We start from the raw sequence: 18,469 nt of genomic DNA, 5'->3' as shown, positions 1-18,469 counted from the left end.
GGCTTTATGCTATAGACTGATGTGCAGGAGGCAGCTGATTGATGTATCTCTCTATTCCTCTCCCTTTTTCTCTGTAAAAAATCAAAAATCAATAAAAATATATATTTTTTAAAAAAGCGTAGGCCTGAGGGACTGAAGGGTCCTCTGTTTGATTCTGTCGGGTGCACATGCCTGGGTTTCGGGCTTGATCCCCAGTGGCAGCTGATTGGTGATTCTCTCTCATTCTTGATGTTTCTATCTCTCCCTCTCCCTTCCTTTCTGAAATCTATAAAAAATATATATTTTTTTAAAGTTTGTAAAAATACAGTGTTTTTAAAAATTTATTTATAAAAATTGGACATCAGAAATCATAAGCTTAGAGGAGGTGAAGGGTTTGAGCAAAAAAGAAAAAAAAGGAGAGAGAAATCGTGGATATGGACAACAGTGCAGCAATTGCAGCGGTGGAGGAGCAGAGAGGGGCTAAAAGGTGATGGAAAAATCAAATTAAATGAAACTTAACAAAAAAGTTACAAGCATAAAGAGTATGTGGTGGGGTGGTGATAATGTTTCTGAAATATTGAATAGTAAGCCTACTGCTTTCCTTTCCACCAGGTTGTGTTTGTTATTTTAGCATTTGTAACAGGTGTGCTTTGTTCTTACCCTGACCCAAATGAGGACAAGTGCCCAGGAAACTACACCAACCCACTGAAAGTTCAGACGGTCATAATCCTTGGAAAAGTTATTTTGTGGATTCTGCATTTCCTTTTTGAGCGCTACATTCAGCATCACCACAGCAAAGTAAGAAACCGAGGCTATCACATGATCTACCGATCAACAAGGCATCTTAAAAGACTTGCATTAATGATACACTCCACTGGTAAGTAAGTCCATTGTCTCTCTCAGCTTGTCTGTGGCTTCGTTGAGTAGCAAAAATTACAGCAAAAAGAAAATCTGAAAACTTGATTTTATAATCAAATACAGCAGGTCCTTGAATAATGTCATTTCATGCAACGTCATTTTGTTAAAATGTTGATGGGATGCCATAGGAACTTAACACTTATTTATATCAATAGCCTATGTTCAGATTGGTTTCTTTATACGCTGTTTCACTTAATGTCACAGAAACCTATTCACAAAGTTAAGTCAGGACTTACTGTAGATTCTCATTTTTGTGGGACTGATATGTGTTGTGGCCACTAAATTTTGGATCACCTAAATGTCGAAGCTTTTCTTATAAGCTTCATTTTCCTCTGAAATCTGTGTTGGTTATTATAAGGGAGGGAATATCATTTTTCCTCTACCTTCCAGGTATTTGGCTGAGACCCCCACTGTAGTAAAAGACAGATTAACAGGAGAAAAACAGACAAGTTTAATAACATGTATGCCTCCTGTATACAGATCCCCAGGATACTGTAACACCCCAAAATGGCCCAAGCCACTACCTTAAATACCGTCTCCAGCTAAAGACAAAAGAAGATGCGGGGGTGGGAGGCAGTTATTGGCGGTTACCAGGAAAAGCAAAAAAACAAGAATAAAGTTGTTAAGCAGATTTAAGTAGATGCCTTCTCCATTGATAAGAATTTCTTGAGATTTAGAGTCATCCTTCTCTTCCTGGCACAGAGAAGGAGACAGTCTTACAAATGGATAACTTCTCTGTTTTCAGAGCGTTTTCCCGGTGTCTGCTGTTCCTTAAAAATAATCAGCTTAAAGTAATCCTTATGCCAAAGGGTTATATTTTCAGGTGGCATTTTCTGCTCTCCTTCATTATGAACATGGTGTCCATGCATTCCTGTGTCCATGTATTTCTGTCTCCTTATTCATCTCAAAGAGATAGAAATGCTGCTGCTATTTGAAACCTGGAAGATAAGAAGAGGGAATTGTTTTATTTTAAATGAAACTCGGTACTTTCCTTGCAGTAAGAGAGAAACTGTTATGTAATAAGATGCATTATCCAAAACGAAGAAAGAAAAGCAAATAATGAAGGCAAGATCAGCATTTAGAATGCATGAGTGCCTGCTTCTCTTTACTGTTGTGGACATTTCACAGGCTTAATGGAATTAAGCTGAGTTTCTTTAGGTAATTAGTTTTGCCTTAATGTTATTATGAAGCTTCTGTCATTTTAAAATACCCTCTTTGATTGTGAGTCCGGAATAAATCTTTAAGCTGGATTAGAAATGAATACTTTTTGCAGGAAAACAGCATTACAGAATTTAATTTTTATTTTTATTCTGTGCTAGTCCATTTACTGAAGGGCAAACTGCAAACTGCAAGTTCATCCACTCGGTGAGCTTTTTAGTGAAGATGGAGGGCCATGCTAGCAGAGAAAGCAGCATTTTATAGAGGTGGCTGAACTGTGCTCATCCAGGAGGGGACGACATTTACTGCTTGCTCCCTAAGGAAGAACTTGATTTTATGTTCAACTTTTGATGTGTAGTGTTCTCTCCCGGCCAGAAGGTGTCACTATCACCTTTTGGTTGAAGGGGTGGGCAGAAAACTTTTTTAAAATGTTTTTATTGATTTTAGAGAGGGAGGGAGGGCAGGAGGGCGGGAGAGAGAGAGAGAGAGAGAGAGAGAGAGAGAGAGAGAGAGAGAGAGAGAGAGAGAGAGAGAGAGAGAGAGAGAGAGAGAGAGAGAGAGAGAGAGAGAGAGAGACAGAGAGAGATCCGTCTGTTTTCTCTTGAAGGCACCCCAACAGGGGACTGAACCCAAAACCCGGGCATGTACCCTACTGGGAATCAAACCTGCCACTTCTGATGCATGGGACTATGCTCAACCAACTGACCCACACTGGCCTGGACAAAAATCTATTTTGTAATTACTGAAAGACCTAATATGCTCTATAACTAAAATAATGTTCCATTGTAAGTGATTTTCTGGAAATAGTCATTTTGAGTCCACCAAAATGACTTTCAAATTGTTAAAAATGTGACCCTTAATCATAATCTCTTTCTAAATAATTGGACCCTTAGTTTAATTGCATATGGCATCACTTGTATGTTGCTCATATAAGGATCCAGAATATCAAAGAGATTGGGGCAGGTATTCACCTTGTTTCTATTTTTCTTTAAGTATCTTTTTCTTATTTGAAGAAAAAGAGGTAAGTCATAGAAGATACAGAAGCTCCAGCTAATCAGAAGAGTATAACCATTTTTAAAATCAGATGTGATAGTATTGTTGGATATATTTTTTTAATCTTTATTGTTGAAAGTATTACATATGTCCCCTATTTTCCCCTATTGGCCCCTTTAAGCCCATCCCACCCCCCCAACCCCAGGCCTTTACCACCCTATTATCTGTATCCATGGTTTATGCATATGTGAATACAATTTCTTTGGTTGATCTCTTACCATTTAAAATCAGATGTGATAGTATTGTTGGATATATTTTTTTAATCTTTATTGTTGAAAGTATTACATATGTCCCCTATTTTCCCCTATTGGCCCCTTTAAGCCCATCCCACCCCCCCAACCCCAGGCCTTTACCACCCTATTATCTGTATCCATGGTTTATGCATATATGAATACAATTTCTTTGGTTGATCTCTTACCGCCCACCCATCTGCCCCTGAGTATTGCTGGGTATTGATTAGCTTCATCCTGATACTTTGTTATTCTCTAGAGAGGAAAGTGCATTTATTTTATGGAAATGAGAGAAGGGGCTTTTCTTCCAAATAAGTTGAAAATATTTATCTAATTTATCTGTCCTCGTTTCTTAGATCCAAATACATTTTAATGTTCAGCCTGTGTGGCTCAGTGGTCGAGCATCAGCCCATGAACCAAGAGGTCACTGGTTTGATTCCTGATCAGGCCACATGCCTGGGTTGCTGGTTTGATCCCCAGTAGTGGGTATGCAGGAGGCAGCTTGTCAATGTTTCTCTCTCATCAATGTTTCTATCTATCTGTTCATCTCACTTTTTCTCTCTAAAAATAAATAACATTTTAAAATACATTTTAAACTCAGGGTTTCTATGACAAGTATGGTTGAGTGTTGACCTATAAACCAGGAGGTCACAGTTGAATTCCTGGTCAGGGCACATGCCTGGGTTGCGTGCTCTATTTTCCATGAAGGGCATGCATCAGGCAGCCAATCAATGATTCTCTCTCATCATTGAGATAGATGTTTCTATCTCTCTCCTTCTCCCTTTCTCTCTGAAATCCATAAAAATTTATTTTAAAAAACTAATACAAAAGAAATATATCCAAATAAATTTTTAAAAATGAAAAAAAGACAGCCATGCCATCGTGGCTCAGTGGTTGAGCATTGACCTATGAACTAGAACATTGATGGTGAACCTTTTGAGCTCAGCGTGTCAGCATTTTGAAAAACCCTAACTTAACTCTGGTGCCGTGTCACGTATAGAATTTTTTTTATATTTGCAACCATAGTAAAACAAAGATGTATATTTTTGATATTTATTTTATATATTTAAATCCCATTTAACAAAGAAAAGTCAACCAAAAAAACGAGTTTGCATGTCACCTCTGACATGCGAACCAGTGTCATAGGTTCGCCATCACTGAACTAGAAGGTCACAGTTCGATTTCCAGGTTTCCGGCCTGATCCCCAGTGTGGGGTGTGCAGGAGGCAGCCGCTCAACCATTTTCTTTCAGCATGGATGTTTCTATCCTTCTCTCCCTCTCCCTTCCTCTCTAAAATCAATAATAATAAAAATATTTTTTAAAATGAAACAAATCAATATCACTGTGAGAAAGATAGTTGTCCCCATTTTTCAGATGGGAAAGTCAAGGAACAGAGGGAGTCAGGCTTTTCTCCAGGGTTAGCAGTATGTCCGGGTTTCCATCCAAGTGTCTGGAGCATTGTAGTGCTGCTGAAGGCAGTGCAGGTCTGCCATGAGCGTAGGTGGTGACCAGAATGGATACTAGGTTCCTCAAATACCCATGAATCCGGAAGAACTGGGACAATGCACATTTCTAAAAACCACAATGCACAAAGGATGACCCAAAGGAATGTCATTGTTAATAATTCTATGAAGCAAAAAACCATTTCTTAGTTTTTAAGAAAGTTCCATTTCATATATTTGTATTAGGAGACATCATTAATGCTTTGATGTTTTGTTTTCCTTTATTCCTCCCTCAAAAGATGAGCAGATTTTTAGTTTTTATCCTCCAACTTCCTTTACTTCTTTGTTTAAATGGGGCCTGGGTGTGTGCATGGCCTGGGGTGTCACCTGGGCTCTGGCTGATTCTGTGGTTATTTCCTCCTCCAGGCAGCACAGCTCTCCTCCTCACACTGTGCATACAGCATTCCTTCCCAGAGCCCAGCAGGTTGTATCTTGACCTCATTCTGGCCATCCTGGCCCTGGAACTGATCTGTTCCCTGACGTGTCTGCTCGTCTACACAGGTGAGAACTACAACTAGGCTGTCCTTACAAAGACCCGCTTGCAGCCCCGCTCATTTGAGAACAAGGAAGCTGCTCCCAAAGCTTTTCTATGTAGCTGAGAACCTGTTGAGCATCCCTATCTCTCATGGCTGACATTCAGACTCCTCTCATTTCAAATCCACAGGAAGATACCAGTGAGCCTCGTTTCTAGTTGTGTGTCATCCACAAGTTTCTGTCAATTGAAGTGAAGCCTTTCCAGTATAAAACGAAAAATTCCCCAAAGACCACCATGTTTGATTCCTCAAAGGCAGCTGACATGTAAATCTCGCATTTACAATAAAAAGTAACTAACGACAAAATAAGTACATAAATAATGCATGAAAAATTGCATTAAGGCCAACGTTGCTTTGGGATAAATCATTTAAGAACCTCTGTCTCTTCTCTTTTAAAGCTCTCATTTGATTGATGACCTTGGTAGGCTTTCTGTCTCCTTCAAGACAGGAGATGGAAAATTTAGGACACTGAAATATTACCCTGTAAAATAGCTTGTTGTTGTTTTTTGTTCCTAAAGCTATCTTGTTCTGTGTTAAAGCTAATCATCTTAGTGTAACTTTTACTAGTATATACTTCATTAAAAAAATAGACACACTCTCACACCCATCCTCACTCACTCCCCTTCTCAGGATCCTAATTTGTTCTGGCTCTTCCCCTCCCCTCTCCCCCAGCCCCCAAAAAACACCTTCTTCTCCACCCTTTCGGGTTTCCTCCTCTCTGAACCTCCCCCCACCTGCACATCATTCCTACTGAGTAAGGGGCTGCTTTCCAGGGCTGCAAGCTCTGCTTTATGGTCCTTTTTTATCCTGTTCTGGAATGTAGATTTATTTGTATTTTTCTCTGGGCTGGTAGCTCTTGTTATAGGGTAGTGTCCACAGTGGAGGCTTTGGAGCCCTGCTTCCCAGATTCGAGCCCTGGCCACTTGTCCAGGTTCCTTGGACTGCACTTTACTTGACTGTAGAAAATAAGGAGTAATAAAAGCACCCACCAAAGGGGGAGTTTCTGAGAACTGAATGAGTTCCAGTAAAATAGTTCCCCTGTGCCTTCTGTGCTTTTAGTCCACAAAAAAATAGTCCCGGTTATTATTATTAATAATAGCAGTGATCACTGTGTTCCCTGTGCTTAGTACAGGCTTGGCACATGATAAACTGTCAAATGTCTGAGTACATAAAAAACAACAACGAACCTATTGATTCTCTTTGTGAAGCATTTTTATGATATGACCTTTTTTGAAAATAGCCAATTCATGTAATTTGAATGAATGGAAATAGAAGTATTTTTTATAATTAGGTAACCTGACAATAATGACTTTATTATTTTAGTGAAGGTTCGAAAATTTAATAAAGCCAAACCACAGCCTGATATACTTGAAGAAGAAAAAGTCCATGCTTACCCTAGCAATATTACTTCAGAGACTGGATTCAGGTAAGCTTTGGGTGGGGAATAAAAGTTGCAAGAGAAATAATTTCCTTCCTCCCACTCCCACCCCACCAAAATCTAGAAACCATTCTACTTGGAGATTATTACTGTGCATTTGTGCCTTTAGAATTAGATCTGTGGGTGGTTTTTTGTTGCTGTTGTTGTTAATCCTCACCCAAGGATATTTTTTCATTTATTTTTAGGGAGAGTGGAAGGGAGGGAGGGAGAGGGAGAGGGAGAGGAACATCAATGTGAGAGAGACCCATGGATTGGTTGCCTTCCTCATGTGCCCTGACCCAGGCCAGGGATGGAACCTGCAACCCAGGTACACAACCCTTTGCTGTGTGAGCTGAAGCTCTATTCACTGAGCAATATGGGCCAGAGCTAGAATTAGGTTTGATGCTACTTCCTTTCAGCTGTGGTAAAGCCCAGTCAAATGAAAGAATCTCATTTTGGGATATTGCCCTGGCTTACAATATCTACGGAAAGGTAACAAATGCAATATGCTGTATTTTCACCAGTTTTCAACTGGTTGGAACCCATTTGCAAAGAGACTAATGAGTATTGGTGAATATGTGTAACCCATTAATATTTTGATTCTTTGTAGGACTATTTCAAGTTTAGAAGAAATTATTGAAAAGCAAGGAGACATAATAGTATACCTGAAGAGACACAGTGCACTGTTGAGTAAGCGGTTGTTGGCTTTCACTTCCTCGGACCTAGGCTCTCATTCAAATCGAATGTGAGAGTTCAAGGTCAAGACAGCAATTGCGGAGTGATCCAGGCTAATACAAGATTGACCACCTGACAAACTGTCATAGAAAATGGCAGCTTTTGCCGAGTGACATTTTACCACTCTTGTAGAGTACCTGAATTTGGTTCTCACCTGTGTGACTATTTAATATATAGAGCTTGTGGATTATGTGATGGTGATTTGTCAAGCCTTGATATCTCAAGAATGTCTGTTTTACACATTTTGAAATTATTTAACTGCCTGGTTTATCCTAGGACCAAAGGTAAACTTAAACATCTGCGCCAACACTTCTTCCACATGACATGAGAATCCTACTGATAATTTGGCTACTTATAGAGCGAGGCTGGTATGCTAATGTATTTAAAACAGGGAGTTGGTCAAATAAGTTCTTCCCACTCTTAAACTGATGAGGAAAGACATTTCTTGTGTTAATGATTTCTCCAATGGAGCCTTCGCATATAGTTTATATGCTTGTGTAGTATTGGATGGCAGCTTGGCCCTTGTAGCATTTGTAAAGAGGTTTCTCACTGTAGGATCAAATTCTCACTAGGTGATTTACTATGCAAACTCCTCCAGTTTTCCATTCTCCAGAAATAAGATATGAAGATTACTTAGATCAGTGTTAGACTAACCATTGTTGTCTGTTACCTCTACAGCCTCTTCTACTGGCAACACTTTAAACTTTCTCTTTATTTTTACCCTCTTCAGGAAGTTGCCATGCATTTCAGTATCGACTATACTAGTATACCTTCACTGGATCAGTAAATTCAGTGATAGCAAAGGAGTCTTCTGTGGCTTTGTCTAAAAAGAAAGGACACCTCTTTTAGCCTTGGATCAGACTTAAAAATAAAATGCCCTATCAACTTCTATACTGATATTAAACTTATGTAATTCTCCAGATAAATCGAGGTATTTTGAGCCTGGCCGGCATGGTTCATTGGTTGAGGGTCCACCTATGAACCAGGAGGTCACGGTTCAGTTCCAGGTCAGGGCACATGCCCAGGTTGTGGGCTCGATCCCAGTGGGGGGAGTGGGGGGGTGTAGGAGGCAACTGACCAATGATTTTCTCTCTCTCCCCCCTTTTCCCTTCTTCTCTGAAATCAATAAAAATATTTTTTAAAAATAAAGTGAATCATCTTAATGAATAAATGGCATTACTTCTGCAGTTTTCGTACTGTGCTCTTTATCAGTTTGCCCTTGGGGCCTTAACATGCTGCCTTAGGAAGACTTTTGGTTGAAAGCTTAACACGAGGGGGAGGGGATATCTGTGATAATGTCTGCTAATTTTTTATTTACTCTTAATTTTGGGGGGGTATTTAGTGGAGTAATCAATATTTGGTTTGAAAACGCTTAACCAAGACACAGGTATCTGACAGGGGATGTTGTCATGATGTCACACATGAGGGCAAACACCTGTTTCTTTTAGATGTGGCCATTATGGGGACATTCTAAGAGTTCTATTCAGCTAAAAGTGATGGTGTGTCACCTGCAGGCCATACCATTGAATCCCCAAAATGACGAGATCCATAAACTAAAAGGCCAAATTGTATTGTGAAAATCCTGGGTGTCTCCAAGTTTTCTGTCTCCCCTTCCCATTTTCTACCCCCTCTCCCCCCGCTCTTTTTAAATATATTTTTATTGATTTCAGAGAGAAAGGGAGAGGGAGATAGAAACATCATTGATCGTCTGCCTCCTGCCCGCCCCCTTTTGGGGATTGAGCCTGCAGCCTGGGCATGTGCCCTTGACCGGAATCGAACCTGGGACCCTTCAGTCGGCAGGCCGAAGCTCTAGCCACTGAGCCAAACTAGCTAGGGCTTATCCTTCCTTTTCAGTAAGTATGTCTCAAACCATTGCCTTCTCTGAAAATCTGTCTCTGTGTTCTGAGTCTGTAAACTTTGCTGCCAGCTGATTTCTTTTTCAAAAGGAAAACACTGATGGTAGATGGATTAATTCTTATTTTTTTTTTAAATTCCATTTGGATGTAGTCTGTTTCTAAGGTTTATGGGATGAACTTTGGTTTACAGAGAAAACGTTGTAGTTAACATTAGGATGCTCAGGTTCCAATGTGTCAGCTGGGTGACCAGCAACACTCCTTTTAAACACAATAATGAACATTGCAAACTATGAAATAATGAAACTAAACACCAGATCTAGCAAAACAGAAAAACCAGAAAAGCAATTTAAATGTTAAGCATGCTATTCAGGAGGCAAATACTGTGCATCTAAAAAAAAACTAAGACCCTGGTTTGTCGCTTACAGAGGACTAGGATTTCTGCCCTTTAGGATCAGTGAAATAAGGCAGAGAGCCCAAAGGTACCATAGGAGTCCAGGTCAGAGAATACTCTGGACGGGAAGGGGGATTTAGGAACCCCAGGCCAATTCAAGAGTAAAGAAGCGAAGTAAACAGCTACAGAAGATCCCAAGCACTGGGTAGAGCTTGAACCAAGAGTGCAGTGGGACCTGGACAATCCTCAGATCTTGTCCAGTGTTGTTGAAACAAAATGAAACTCTCTTCCTGACTTATGTGTTTAACAGGACCACCATTTCTTCCTTTCACCTTCCATTGAAGGGGGATTAGATTTACTCATATTAATATGATACCCACTATTGTATTCACACACACCTTCCATTTAAAAAAAAAAATTATTAAACTGGTCCAGTCTCTTAGAAAGTTTTCATTCAGTCTGTTCCTATAGAGATCCTAAGAGGTTTTGCGTCAGGCCCTACATAGAAATAAGGCCTAAGAGGTCGATTAAGTGTCAGTGAAAGTATAGATGTGCGATTTGTCAGTCATGTTATAAAATGAGATCTCCCCCATCGCATAGTCCAGGAAAATGCCAATGCCTCTGGCCTTCACTTCAGACAAGAGAAGGATGGTGCCAGCTCCCGGGGCATCATAGCTATTGCCCTGCCGCCTAATCCGCCAGCATCCCTGACAGGCCGACGGGCTCCTCCTCCACCTGGTGGACAGAGAATCTTTGCAAACCCCGATCTCCCATTTGGGTTTGTCTCCCACATCTACCTCCCAGAAATGCCTGCCAGAATGAAAGTATGGAAACCCCAGGACAACTGTGTTGACTGTAAATCTTTTTGGAAAATCAGGAACGTCTTGCATTCTCTTTGTATATCTCACACACTTTTTATCCTCAGAGACAGTCAGGGTAGGGTGTGCCGTTTCAGGGTCTAGAATGATATCTACTCTAAATGTCTTTGTAATTTTCTGCAAAGCAGAATACTGGAAAGGAAAACTGCAGCCTTCCTTCCGTAATTAGACTGAAAACATTGATGGGCTGAAGCCCTCAGAGTGCTTGTAGAAACTTTTGATTTGTAACAGCAATTCCACATCCGTCAGCACTGTGCACTCTACTACCTGACTTATTAGGCCTTTGAGTGTGGAATTGTACTTTGAAAATTCGGTTATATTAGCGCTGAGTTTCTTTTCAATCTCCTTTTCTTCATCAGCTAATCTTGAAAGAACTGCTTCTTGATCACGTTCTAAAAACTGCCTCAGGTGCTCAAATTCAGAGAGTAATTCCAGCCTGTGGGTTTCCACCTTCTCTCTCAGTTCTAAGGGTTTTTTGCTTTGAATGCTTATTGATTTCTGAGCGTCTGCCACCTGCTTCTTCAGGGGCTCAATGTAATTGCTGAGCCTTTGCCTGTGATGAGAGGCAGCCTCCTCCACGGGCCTCACCTAATGGCCCTGGTGGTCAGGGGGCTGAGTGCACAGGGGACACAACAGCTCTAGGTCCTCCTCACAGAAGAGGGTCAGGGCCTGGTTGTGCCTCTCACACAAGCGCTTCTCTTCCTGCTTCTTCTTCTTGGCCCTGGTGATCTGGAGGAGCTTGGTGATGTCAACCATCCTTCCCAGCTGGGTGTTGCTCCTCAAGCACCTCTCTTGGCATGAGTGACGGCACACAGGGCAAGGGAACCTGTCCTGCACATCAGCCCAGGACTGCTGGGTGCAGGAGCGACAGAAGCTGTGCCCACATTCGATGGTGACAGGGCCTCGCAGGCCATCCGGGCAGATGGGACAGTTGGTTTCTGCTGGGAGTCCTACCAGAGCAGCGTCAACCGCCACTGGGCACTGAAAGAAGGACGGGACTGAGGTGGGTTTCTTCAGGAGGCTGGGCTCTGGGAGATCTCTCCACCGAGAAGCAGATGCACCCTCAGATCTCACTGGCCTTGCTGTCCTGAAAGGCTCATTCCTCTGAGACCAGTGGCCGCTCATGTCCAGAGGAGCTCCGTTCACCACCTCCAGCTGATCGCAGACTAGTTGAGTCCAAGTTCAGAAATTCTTGGTCAGAAAGCAGACATGGTTCTAAAGCGCCTATGCGTTCCTGGAGATGAGAAAAGATTGTTGCATGTAAAAAAGGCTACCACTGTGGTCCTGCTCGCTGCCACATTTGAAGCAACCACTGATTTGTGTCTCTATCAGCACAACCCACCTAAACCAAGTCACCCACTATGGTGCTGCATGGGACTGTGGCAAGTGTATGGATTTGGGACTAGATCACCTATCCTGGGTCAGTTTCCATCCTTAGTGACCTATCATCTGGGAAACCTGGGGAAAGTTACTTAACAGTCTTATCTCTAAGAGAGTGTGGCAAAGAAGAATAAAATTCCCAACTTCAATCATTTTAATCTTGAGAAAAACCTAAGAAAAGGAGCTGGCACTGTTTGGCTTAAACAGTTTATTTTTCATAGTGCTGAATTCATAATATATCATGTTTACATGTTTTTAACTTCTCAGCTGCAGGATACACCCAGCTCTTTACAGAAAAGTTGATGGGATTTCAACAAGGTTAGATTTCCTTGAGGACCCTCCAACTCAAAAAAACGGATTTTCATGTCATGCTCAGAAAGAATAAAATTGGAGCTCAAGGTTTCAATATAAAATGAAACAAACACACAAACAATTGTTCTTTGACGTCATTGTCACTGCTGACCCACCCACTAGTGTCAATGATTTGTGGGGACAAGGTCCTAAGGAGGAGAAATACAGGCGTTAGACATCAGCAAGGTGCTAACATTTGGGGAGGAGGGCCAAGCTAGTGATTGGGAAGAACATGAGAAAAGCTTTTAGGTGCTGGTAATTATCCATTTCTTTCTTTTTCCTTTCCTTTCCTTTCTTTTTTTTTTTTATTACAGCTCAAAAGATTTTTCTTTTTACTTTCAAAAGTAGTACGCAAAAAGAAAAGTAGTAGGAAAAATATTTACTTACAAATTCTTATTACAAAGCATTATTTTAATATTTCTATTCCTTTAGCATATGACAAAACCACAATATGCCTAGGAAGACAAAATATTTTAAAACATTGGAAAAACATTAAAAGACAAATGTCCATTATATAGCCAAGAATGTTAAATATTTGGAAACTGTAAATTTCCTAAAATGTGGCAGGCACTTTCAGAGAGCTACATATTGCAAATTATCCTACCATGTTTCTTCCCAAATATCAGTTATGTTTGATATGAAGAAAAATACCAAGCAGACTCAACTAATTATCCAATCAAAGTCACCATGTCAAGGTTCAATTTAAGTACACAACTGGAAGTTTTGTCCAAGATGATCCTGACACATGAAGCTTCCAGTGAATTTCAGAAATGTTAACAAAGGTATCTTCCTTGTTTGCCTGTGAATGTTTGAGTATTGCTGTATTGATGCCTTATGTCCACTACAGATACTGGTTCTTGGCCAGCCCAAGGGTCTTCAAGCATTGAAGGTTTGAAATAACTTTCCAACTCATTAGACATTCTTTTTTCTCTACCACGCCCTGATCCAAAAGGTGTAGGTGTCCTTGGAGAAGCCTGGGGGTGGGCCTGCTGCTGCCCTGGGGAGTAGCTTAATTGCTGCTGAGACCCCGAGGGGGACCTGGAGTAGGAACAAGGGCAGCCGCCAGGGGACTGAGACCCAACCTGGCCCCACGGGAGGCTGACGCCCTGTCCTGGAGAGTGGCTGCTCCCTTAGGGCCTACACCTAGGCCTGTACAACTGCATGTGATGTGGGCTCCCATACCAGTCCCTAGGCGAGGGCGGCCGTGGTCTGCTTCTGCCTGGGGTACCCCAGTAGCTGCTCCCATTGCTCCAACTTCCTACACCCCAGCTAGGGTAAGGAGGAGTCAGGGCTGGAAAGTTCTTTTGGTGCATATCTGGAGAGGAAGACCTTACTCCTGCATCCGGGAACTGTTCCGAATTATCTCTTAAATGGGTGGTGGTGTAGGGTTACAGGCCCATGCAATTCAGTTTGCAAGTCTATTAACAGTAAATAATGAAAAGAAAATAATTGATTACAATTATGGTAGAACATTTTCATTCTCTTTGGCTGAGGAAGCCATCTGGTATGATTGAAAATCAGAAAGTTGCTATTAGTTTGTCAAACTATCTAAATAGCTTCTATAGCCCTAGCCGGTTTGGCTCAGAGGATAGAGCATCAGTTTGTGCAGGTCAAGGGCACCTACCTGGGTTGCAGGCTCCTCCCGGCCAGCCCAGGTCGGGGCTCTTGCAGGAGGCAACTAATCCATGTGTTTCTCTCACATGAGTATTTCTCTTTGTCTTTCTTCCACTTTCCCTAAAAATCAATGGGAAAATATCCTCAGGGGAGGATTAACATAAATAACTAAACAAATAAGCAAATGAATAAATAAATAAATAAAATGGGTAAAGAAGATTAATCGTAGAAACAAATGACCAATCATGAAATCAAAGCAGATCATTTTGAAAACTCCAGAGACATCAGAGTGATCTACAAGGGTCATTGTTCTTTGTAGTATCTCATGGGATTAGCACATATTTCAAAAGACTCTGACCCAAGTTGCCTGGGCTGAGATCCTGGCTCCCCATTTATGGCCAGGTGACCTTTGACAATGATGGGCTGCCCGTTAAAGCCTTGTAGCCCAGGGGTATATATTTGCTACAAGTCTGCTCTGTCTACCTGTGTCGCCAACTAATTGATCCCCTCAATTGTTTTTGCCCAGCAACAGCCCTGAACTTTCCCTGTTTCTATGTGTTCGTTCTCTGTTCCTATGCTGAACTTTTTCTGTTTCTGTGTGTTCATACATCTTGGTTACTGCAGGCCCTCCCTTGGTTTCCCATGCCTCCTGCTTTGAGTCCATAAACATTTCATGGTTTCTGCTTGGTTGGTTCCTGTGGTTCTGCTGCTCAAACTGCCATGCCTGCCCCCGCCTATGTTTCACCTGCCTTTGTTTTCCACTGGACGCTGCCCTACCTCCCTGCATTTCAAGTTAACCCTCTCACATGGACACAGGCAATAGGGTAGTAAAGACCTGGGAGGTGGGTGGGGGCTGGAAGATGGTGGGTAAAGGGAGGGAAAATGGGAGATATTTGTAATACTATCAACAATAAAAATATATTAAAAAATAAAATAAAGGCTGGGTGTTTTGGGGAGGTCTTATGGGTGGATCAACAAAAAGAAACAAACAAACAAATATGTGTTATAAAAAATAACCAAAAAAGGGGACAAATGTAACACTTTCAACAATAAGGATTAAGAAAAGATAAAGTATATGTCACAGCAAAGACAAACTTGAATCCAAGTTAGGATTCCCTTGGGAAGTGGGATCAAGGCCTGCAGGAGCCTGGGCTCAGGAAACCAAGGCTCCTGCCTTCTGCATCCACATTGTCCCCCTCCCAGCTCACCTGGGACCCACTGCTAGGAGGGAGGTCTCTGAGGACACTCGCCATCGCTTTCTCACACACAGATATTCCCTTTTCCAACCTTTCAAGGATTAGATCGGGGTATCCATATTTTTAGTGAGCATTTTAGTGACTTAGTATAAGGCTTCGAAAGGGCCCATGAAATCATCATAAACCTCATGTTCTTTTTGCTGTTGGTTCTAATTGATTTCAGAGAGGAAGGGAGAGGGAGAGATAGAAACATCAATGATGAGAGAGAATCATTGATTGGCTGCCTCCTGCACACCCCACACTGGGGATCGAACTGGCAACCCAGGCATGTGCCTTGACCAGAAATCGAACTGTGACCTCCTGGGTCATAGGTCGATGCTCAATCATTAAGCCACACTGGTTGGGCAAACCTCATGTCCTTTAAAGTAAGTCAAACCCAGCCCTGGCCGCGTAGTTCAGTTGTTTATAGAGCATCCCAATAGACAAAGTGGTGGGTTCAATTCCCAGTCAGGGTATATACAAGAATCAAGCAATGAATGCATAAATAAGTGTAACAAAAAAACAATCTCTCTCTTTCTCTCTCTCTCTCAAGTCAATTTATAAAATTAATTAATGAATAAAGTCAAACCCCACAGGGAATATAGTAAATAATGGTATAACCACGTATGGTATTGGGGGTACTATACTTATGGAGGAGTCACTTCATAAGGTATATATAAATGTCTAACCACTACCCTGTATACGTGAAACTAATATAATGTCAACTGTAATTGAAAAATATAAATAAATAAATTAAACCAAATTCGAGTTTGGATTCCCTTTCAAGGTGCAATGTCTCAGCCTGTCTCAGCTGGGTGCTCAGAAAGCCCCAGTCCAGGTCTTACCTCCCGCAGCTACCTGGTTCCACCTCTGGACTCATCCAAGCAGCCAGTCCTGGGACGGTCTGCAACTCTGGTCGCTGAGACCTTTCTCCCAGAAGGGCCCTTGAAGCCAGTCTGTCACCAGATGGTGTGGTCTGTGATGAGAGCTTGACCTGAATTTATATGAGAGTGGGACTATTAGGTCCTCCACCATGCCCAGCGGAGAAGGGTGGCTCCTCCTCTGCAAGGAAGGGGTCGGCCAGGGTGGAGGTGAGAGGAAGTTCAGAGGTGCTGTTGGGAGGGCAGAGGGATCTCCTGTGCTTCAGTCAGGCCAGATAAAGTCATGGGCATAATCTCATTTGCACATTTTTAATCCTCCCAAAGACATTTAATCCCATCTTTCTTGCTGAGGAAACTGAAATCTAAAAGACTGAGGCCTGTTGCTTTTCTCACCCAGGAATGTGTAACTCTGGGCCCCCGTGTCACCCCCTCTTCAGGATGTGCCATCTCAGCGCCTACAGTACAAGGAACGGGAGGCTTTCCCCTTCAGCTTCAGAGGTCTGGGTCCAGCCCATCCCTTGCTCCCTGCATCCTCACAATAAGCTGTGACCTGTTCCCGAGGTGGCACAATCCCCCTCCCCAGATACGGGCAGTTTACAGACACAACTCCGAACCTGCCTGCCACACAGGAGGAGAAACTGTGAGGTCCCAGCCAAGCAGACAGCTGTGCAGCTGCTGATGGGTGGTTCCAGTTACTTTGTTTTCATTCAGTTTTCCTTGAACAGCACTGACTTTGACCTGTGATTTGAAGAGTTCCTTCTCTTTTCCTAGCAAAGTCGCAAATTGTTGCAACTCAGAGTGTAATTCCCCCATTTGCTTCTCCACCTTCAAAAGCAATTCAAGTGATTTTGAGACTTGTATTTCTAACCCCTTTGCAGCATCTTCAACCTACTCCCTCAGGGGCTCAGTGTGGCTTTGAGTGACCTCCTGTGACTAACTGCACTTGCTCAGGGGCTGTGCCTGGTGGTGGGAGGAGGAGACTCTGCACTGGGACACAGCAGGTCCAGGTCCTTCTCACAGAACAGGGCCACGACCTCATGGTGCTCCTCACACAGGGGTCCTCTTCTTGCTCTTTCCTCTGGCTCCTCTTGGATGGAAGCTGCTTAATAGTGTCAGTCATGTGGCATATTTGGGGGTTCCTCTGGAAGTGCCTGTCAGGAGGCTGGGGACCCAGGTAATTGCCTTTCGTGTTTCTGGGTAACTCTGATACCCCCATCCTTCTCGCGCGCCCCCCTGCCCCCCGCCACACACACACATTGCATCCAGGTCACCCCCCTCCCAGCCTTGGAGATGGCTGTGGTCAACCTGCACAAGGTTCTAAGGTTCTGGCTGTTTCCAGGGTCCTGCTCAATGAGGCTGTGAGGCACTCATGCTGCCAGGACCACACACCTGGGACCGATAGCACCTCCCTTCCCTGTGGAACCCACCAGTGGTTCATCAACTCCTTATCAACTCATTCATTGACTCCTCCACTCAAACTTTACACACTCACTTAAAACTTAATCATTAGCCCTGACCGGTTTGGCTCAGTGGATAGAGCATCGGCCTGTGGACTCAAGGGTCCCAGGTTAGATTCCGGTCAGGGGCATGTACCTTGGTGCGGGCACATCCCCAGGTGGAGTGTGCAGGATGTAGCTGATCGATGTTTCTCTTTCATTGATGTTCCTGGCTCTCTATCCCTCTCCCTTCCTCTCTGTAAAAAAATCAATAAAAGTATATTAAAAAACAAACAAAACTTAATGATTAGAATCCTGGCCACAGAGACAATAGTGTCCATCCAGGGAGAAGAGACACAGAGAGCAATGCAGACTTTGCCTGTCTTAGTGTGGATGACCATTTGTCCAGGAGAGAGGAGGAGGCTTTGCTTCAGGACACAGATTCCTGTTGTCCAGACCTGTGCACTGAATAGTGTCTATAGCACCACCTGCTGGAAAACGTTTGAACAGAGGGACGTACAGTGCACTGATGGTGACAACCAAAGGGACATAGTTGGTTACAATCAGCCGGACCAGTTTGGCTCAGAGGTTGAGGGTCAACTTATGAACCAGGAGGTCACACACCTGGATTTGGGGCTCCATCGGTAGGGGCTAGGGGTGTGTGTGTGTGCAGGAGGCAGCAGACTAATATTTCTCTCTCACATCAAAGTTTCACTCTGTCTGCCTCTCCCTTCCATTCTCACTAAAATAAAAAAAATATATTGAAAAAAATAAAAATAATGTGCTGATACAGGATGAAAGTGTGTGAAACACAGGCAGTTGTAGGATATGCAGATTGCTGTCATTTGAAGACATACAGGAGAATGTTCTCTATACAAACATATAAATTCAATCACATCCATGTTTGCCCAAGCGAACACCG

General features: G+C 42.7%; 2 protein-coding genes and 1 pseudogene across 3 annotated transcripts in view; 1 reads left to right on the top strand and 2 right to left on the bottom strand.

Annotated features, from left to right (window-relative positions):
• The window catches only part of TMEM192 (transmembrane protein 192), a 15,918-nt gene extending 8,140 nt beyond the window's left edge, over positions 1 to 7,778 (top strand). The window contains exons 3-6 of one of the 2 annotated variants that reach the window (XM_006771062.2): positions 592 to 856; positions 5,207 to 5,341; positions 6,697 to 6,799; positions 7,401 to 7,778. In XM_006771062.2, coding sequence (XP_006771125.1) covers positions 592 to 856; positions 5,207 to 5,341; positions 6,697 to 6,799; positions 7,401 to 7,539 — 642 coding nt within the window. In that variant the 3' untranslated portion in view covers positions 7,540 to 7,778. The remainder of the gene's footprint in view (positions 1 to 591; positions 857 to 5,206; positions 5,342 to 6,696; positions 6,800 to 7,400) is intronic. The other variant, XM_006771063.2, reaches the window with a different exon arrangement.
• A 1,560-nt stretch (positions 7,779 to 9,338) lies between these two features.
• LOC107184288 (putative tripartite motif-containing protein 75) lies at positions 9,339 to 11,791 on the bottom strand. The gene is given in 2 exon segments (XM_015568706.1): positions 9,339 to 10,302; positions 10,304 to 11,791. Coding segments are annotated over 2 exon segments (1,548 nt in total). The 5' UTR covers positions 11,776 to 11,791; the 3' UTR covers positions 9,339 to 10,226.
• A 1,353-nt stretch (positions 11,792 to 13,144) lies between these two features.
• LOC102754452 lies at positions 13,145 to 13,743 on the bottom strand (annotated as a pseudogene).
• Positions 13,744 to 18,469: the final 4,726 nt, after the last annotated feature.

This window comes from Myotis davidii, unplaced genomic scaffold (genome assembly GCF_000327345.1).
Source record: "Myotis davidii unplaced genomic scaffold, ASM32734v1 scaffold225, whole genome shotgun sequence".
NCBI classification, from domain to species: Eukaryota; Metazoa; Chordata; class Mammalia; order Chiroptera; family Vespertilionidae; genus Myotis; species Myotis davidii.
Note: the sequence above shows the minus strand (reverse complement) of the source record. Positions and strands in the feature narration are given on the sequence as shown.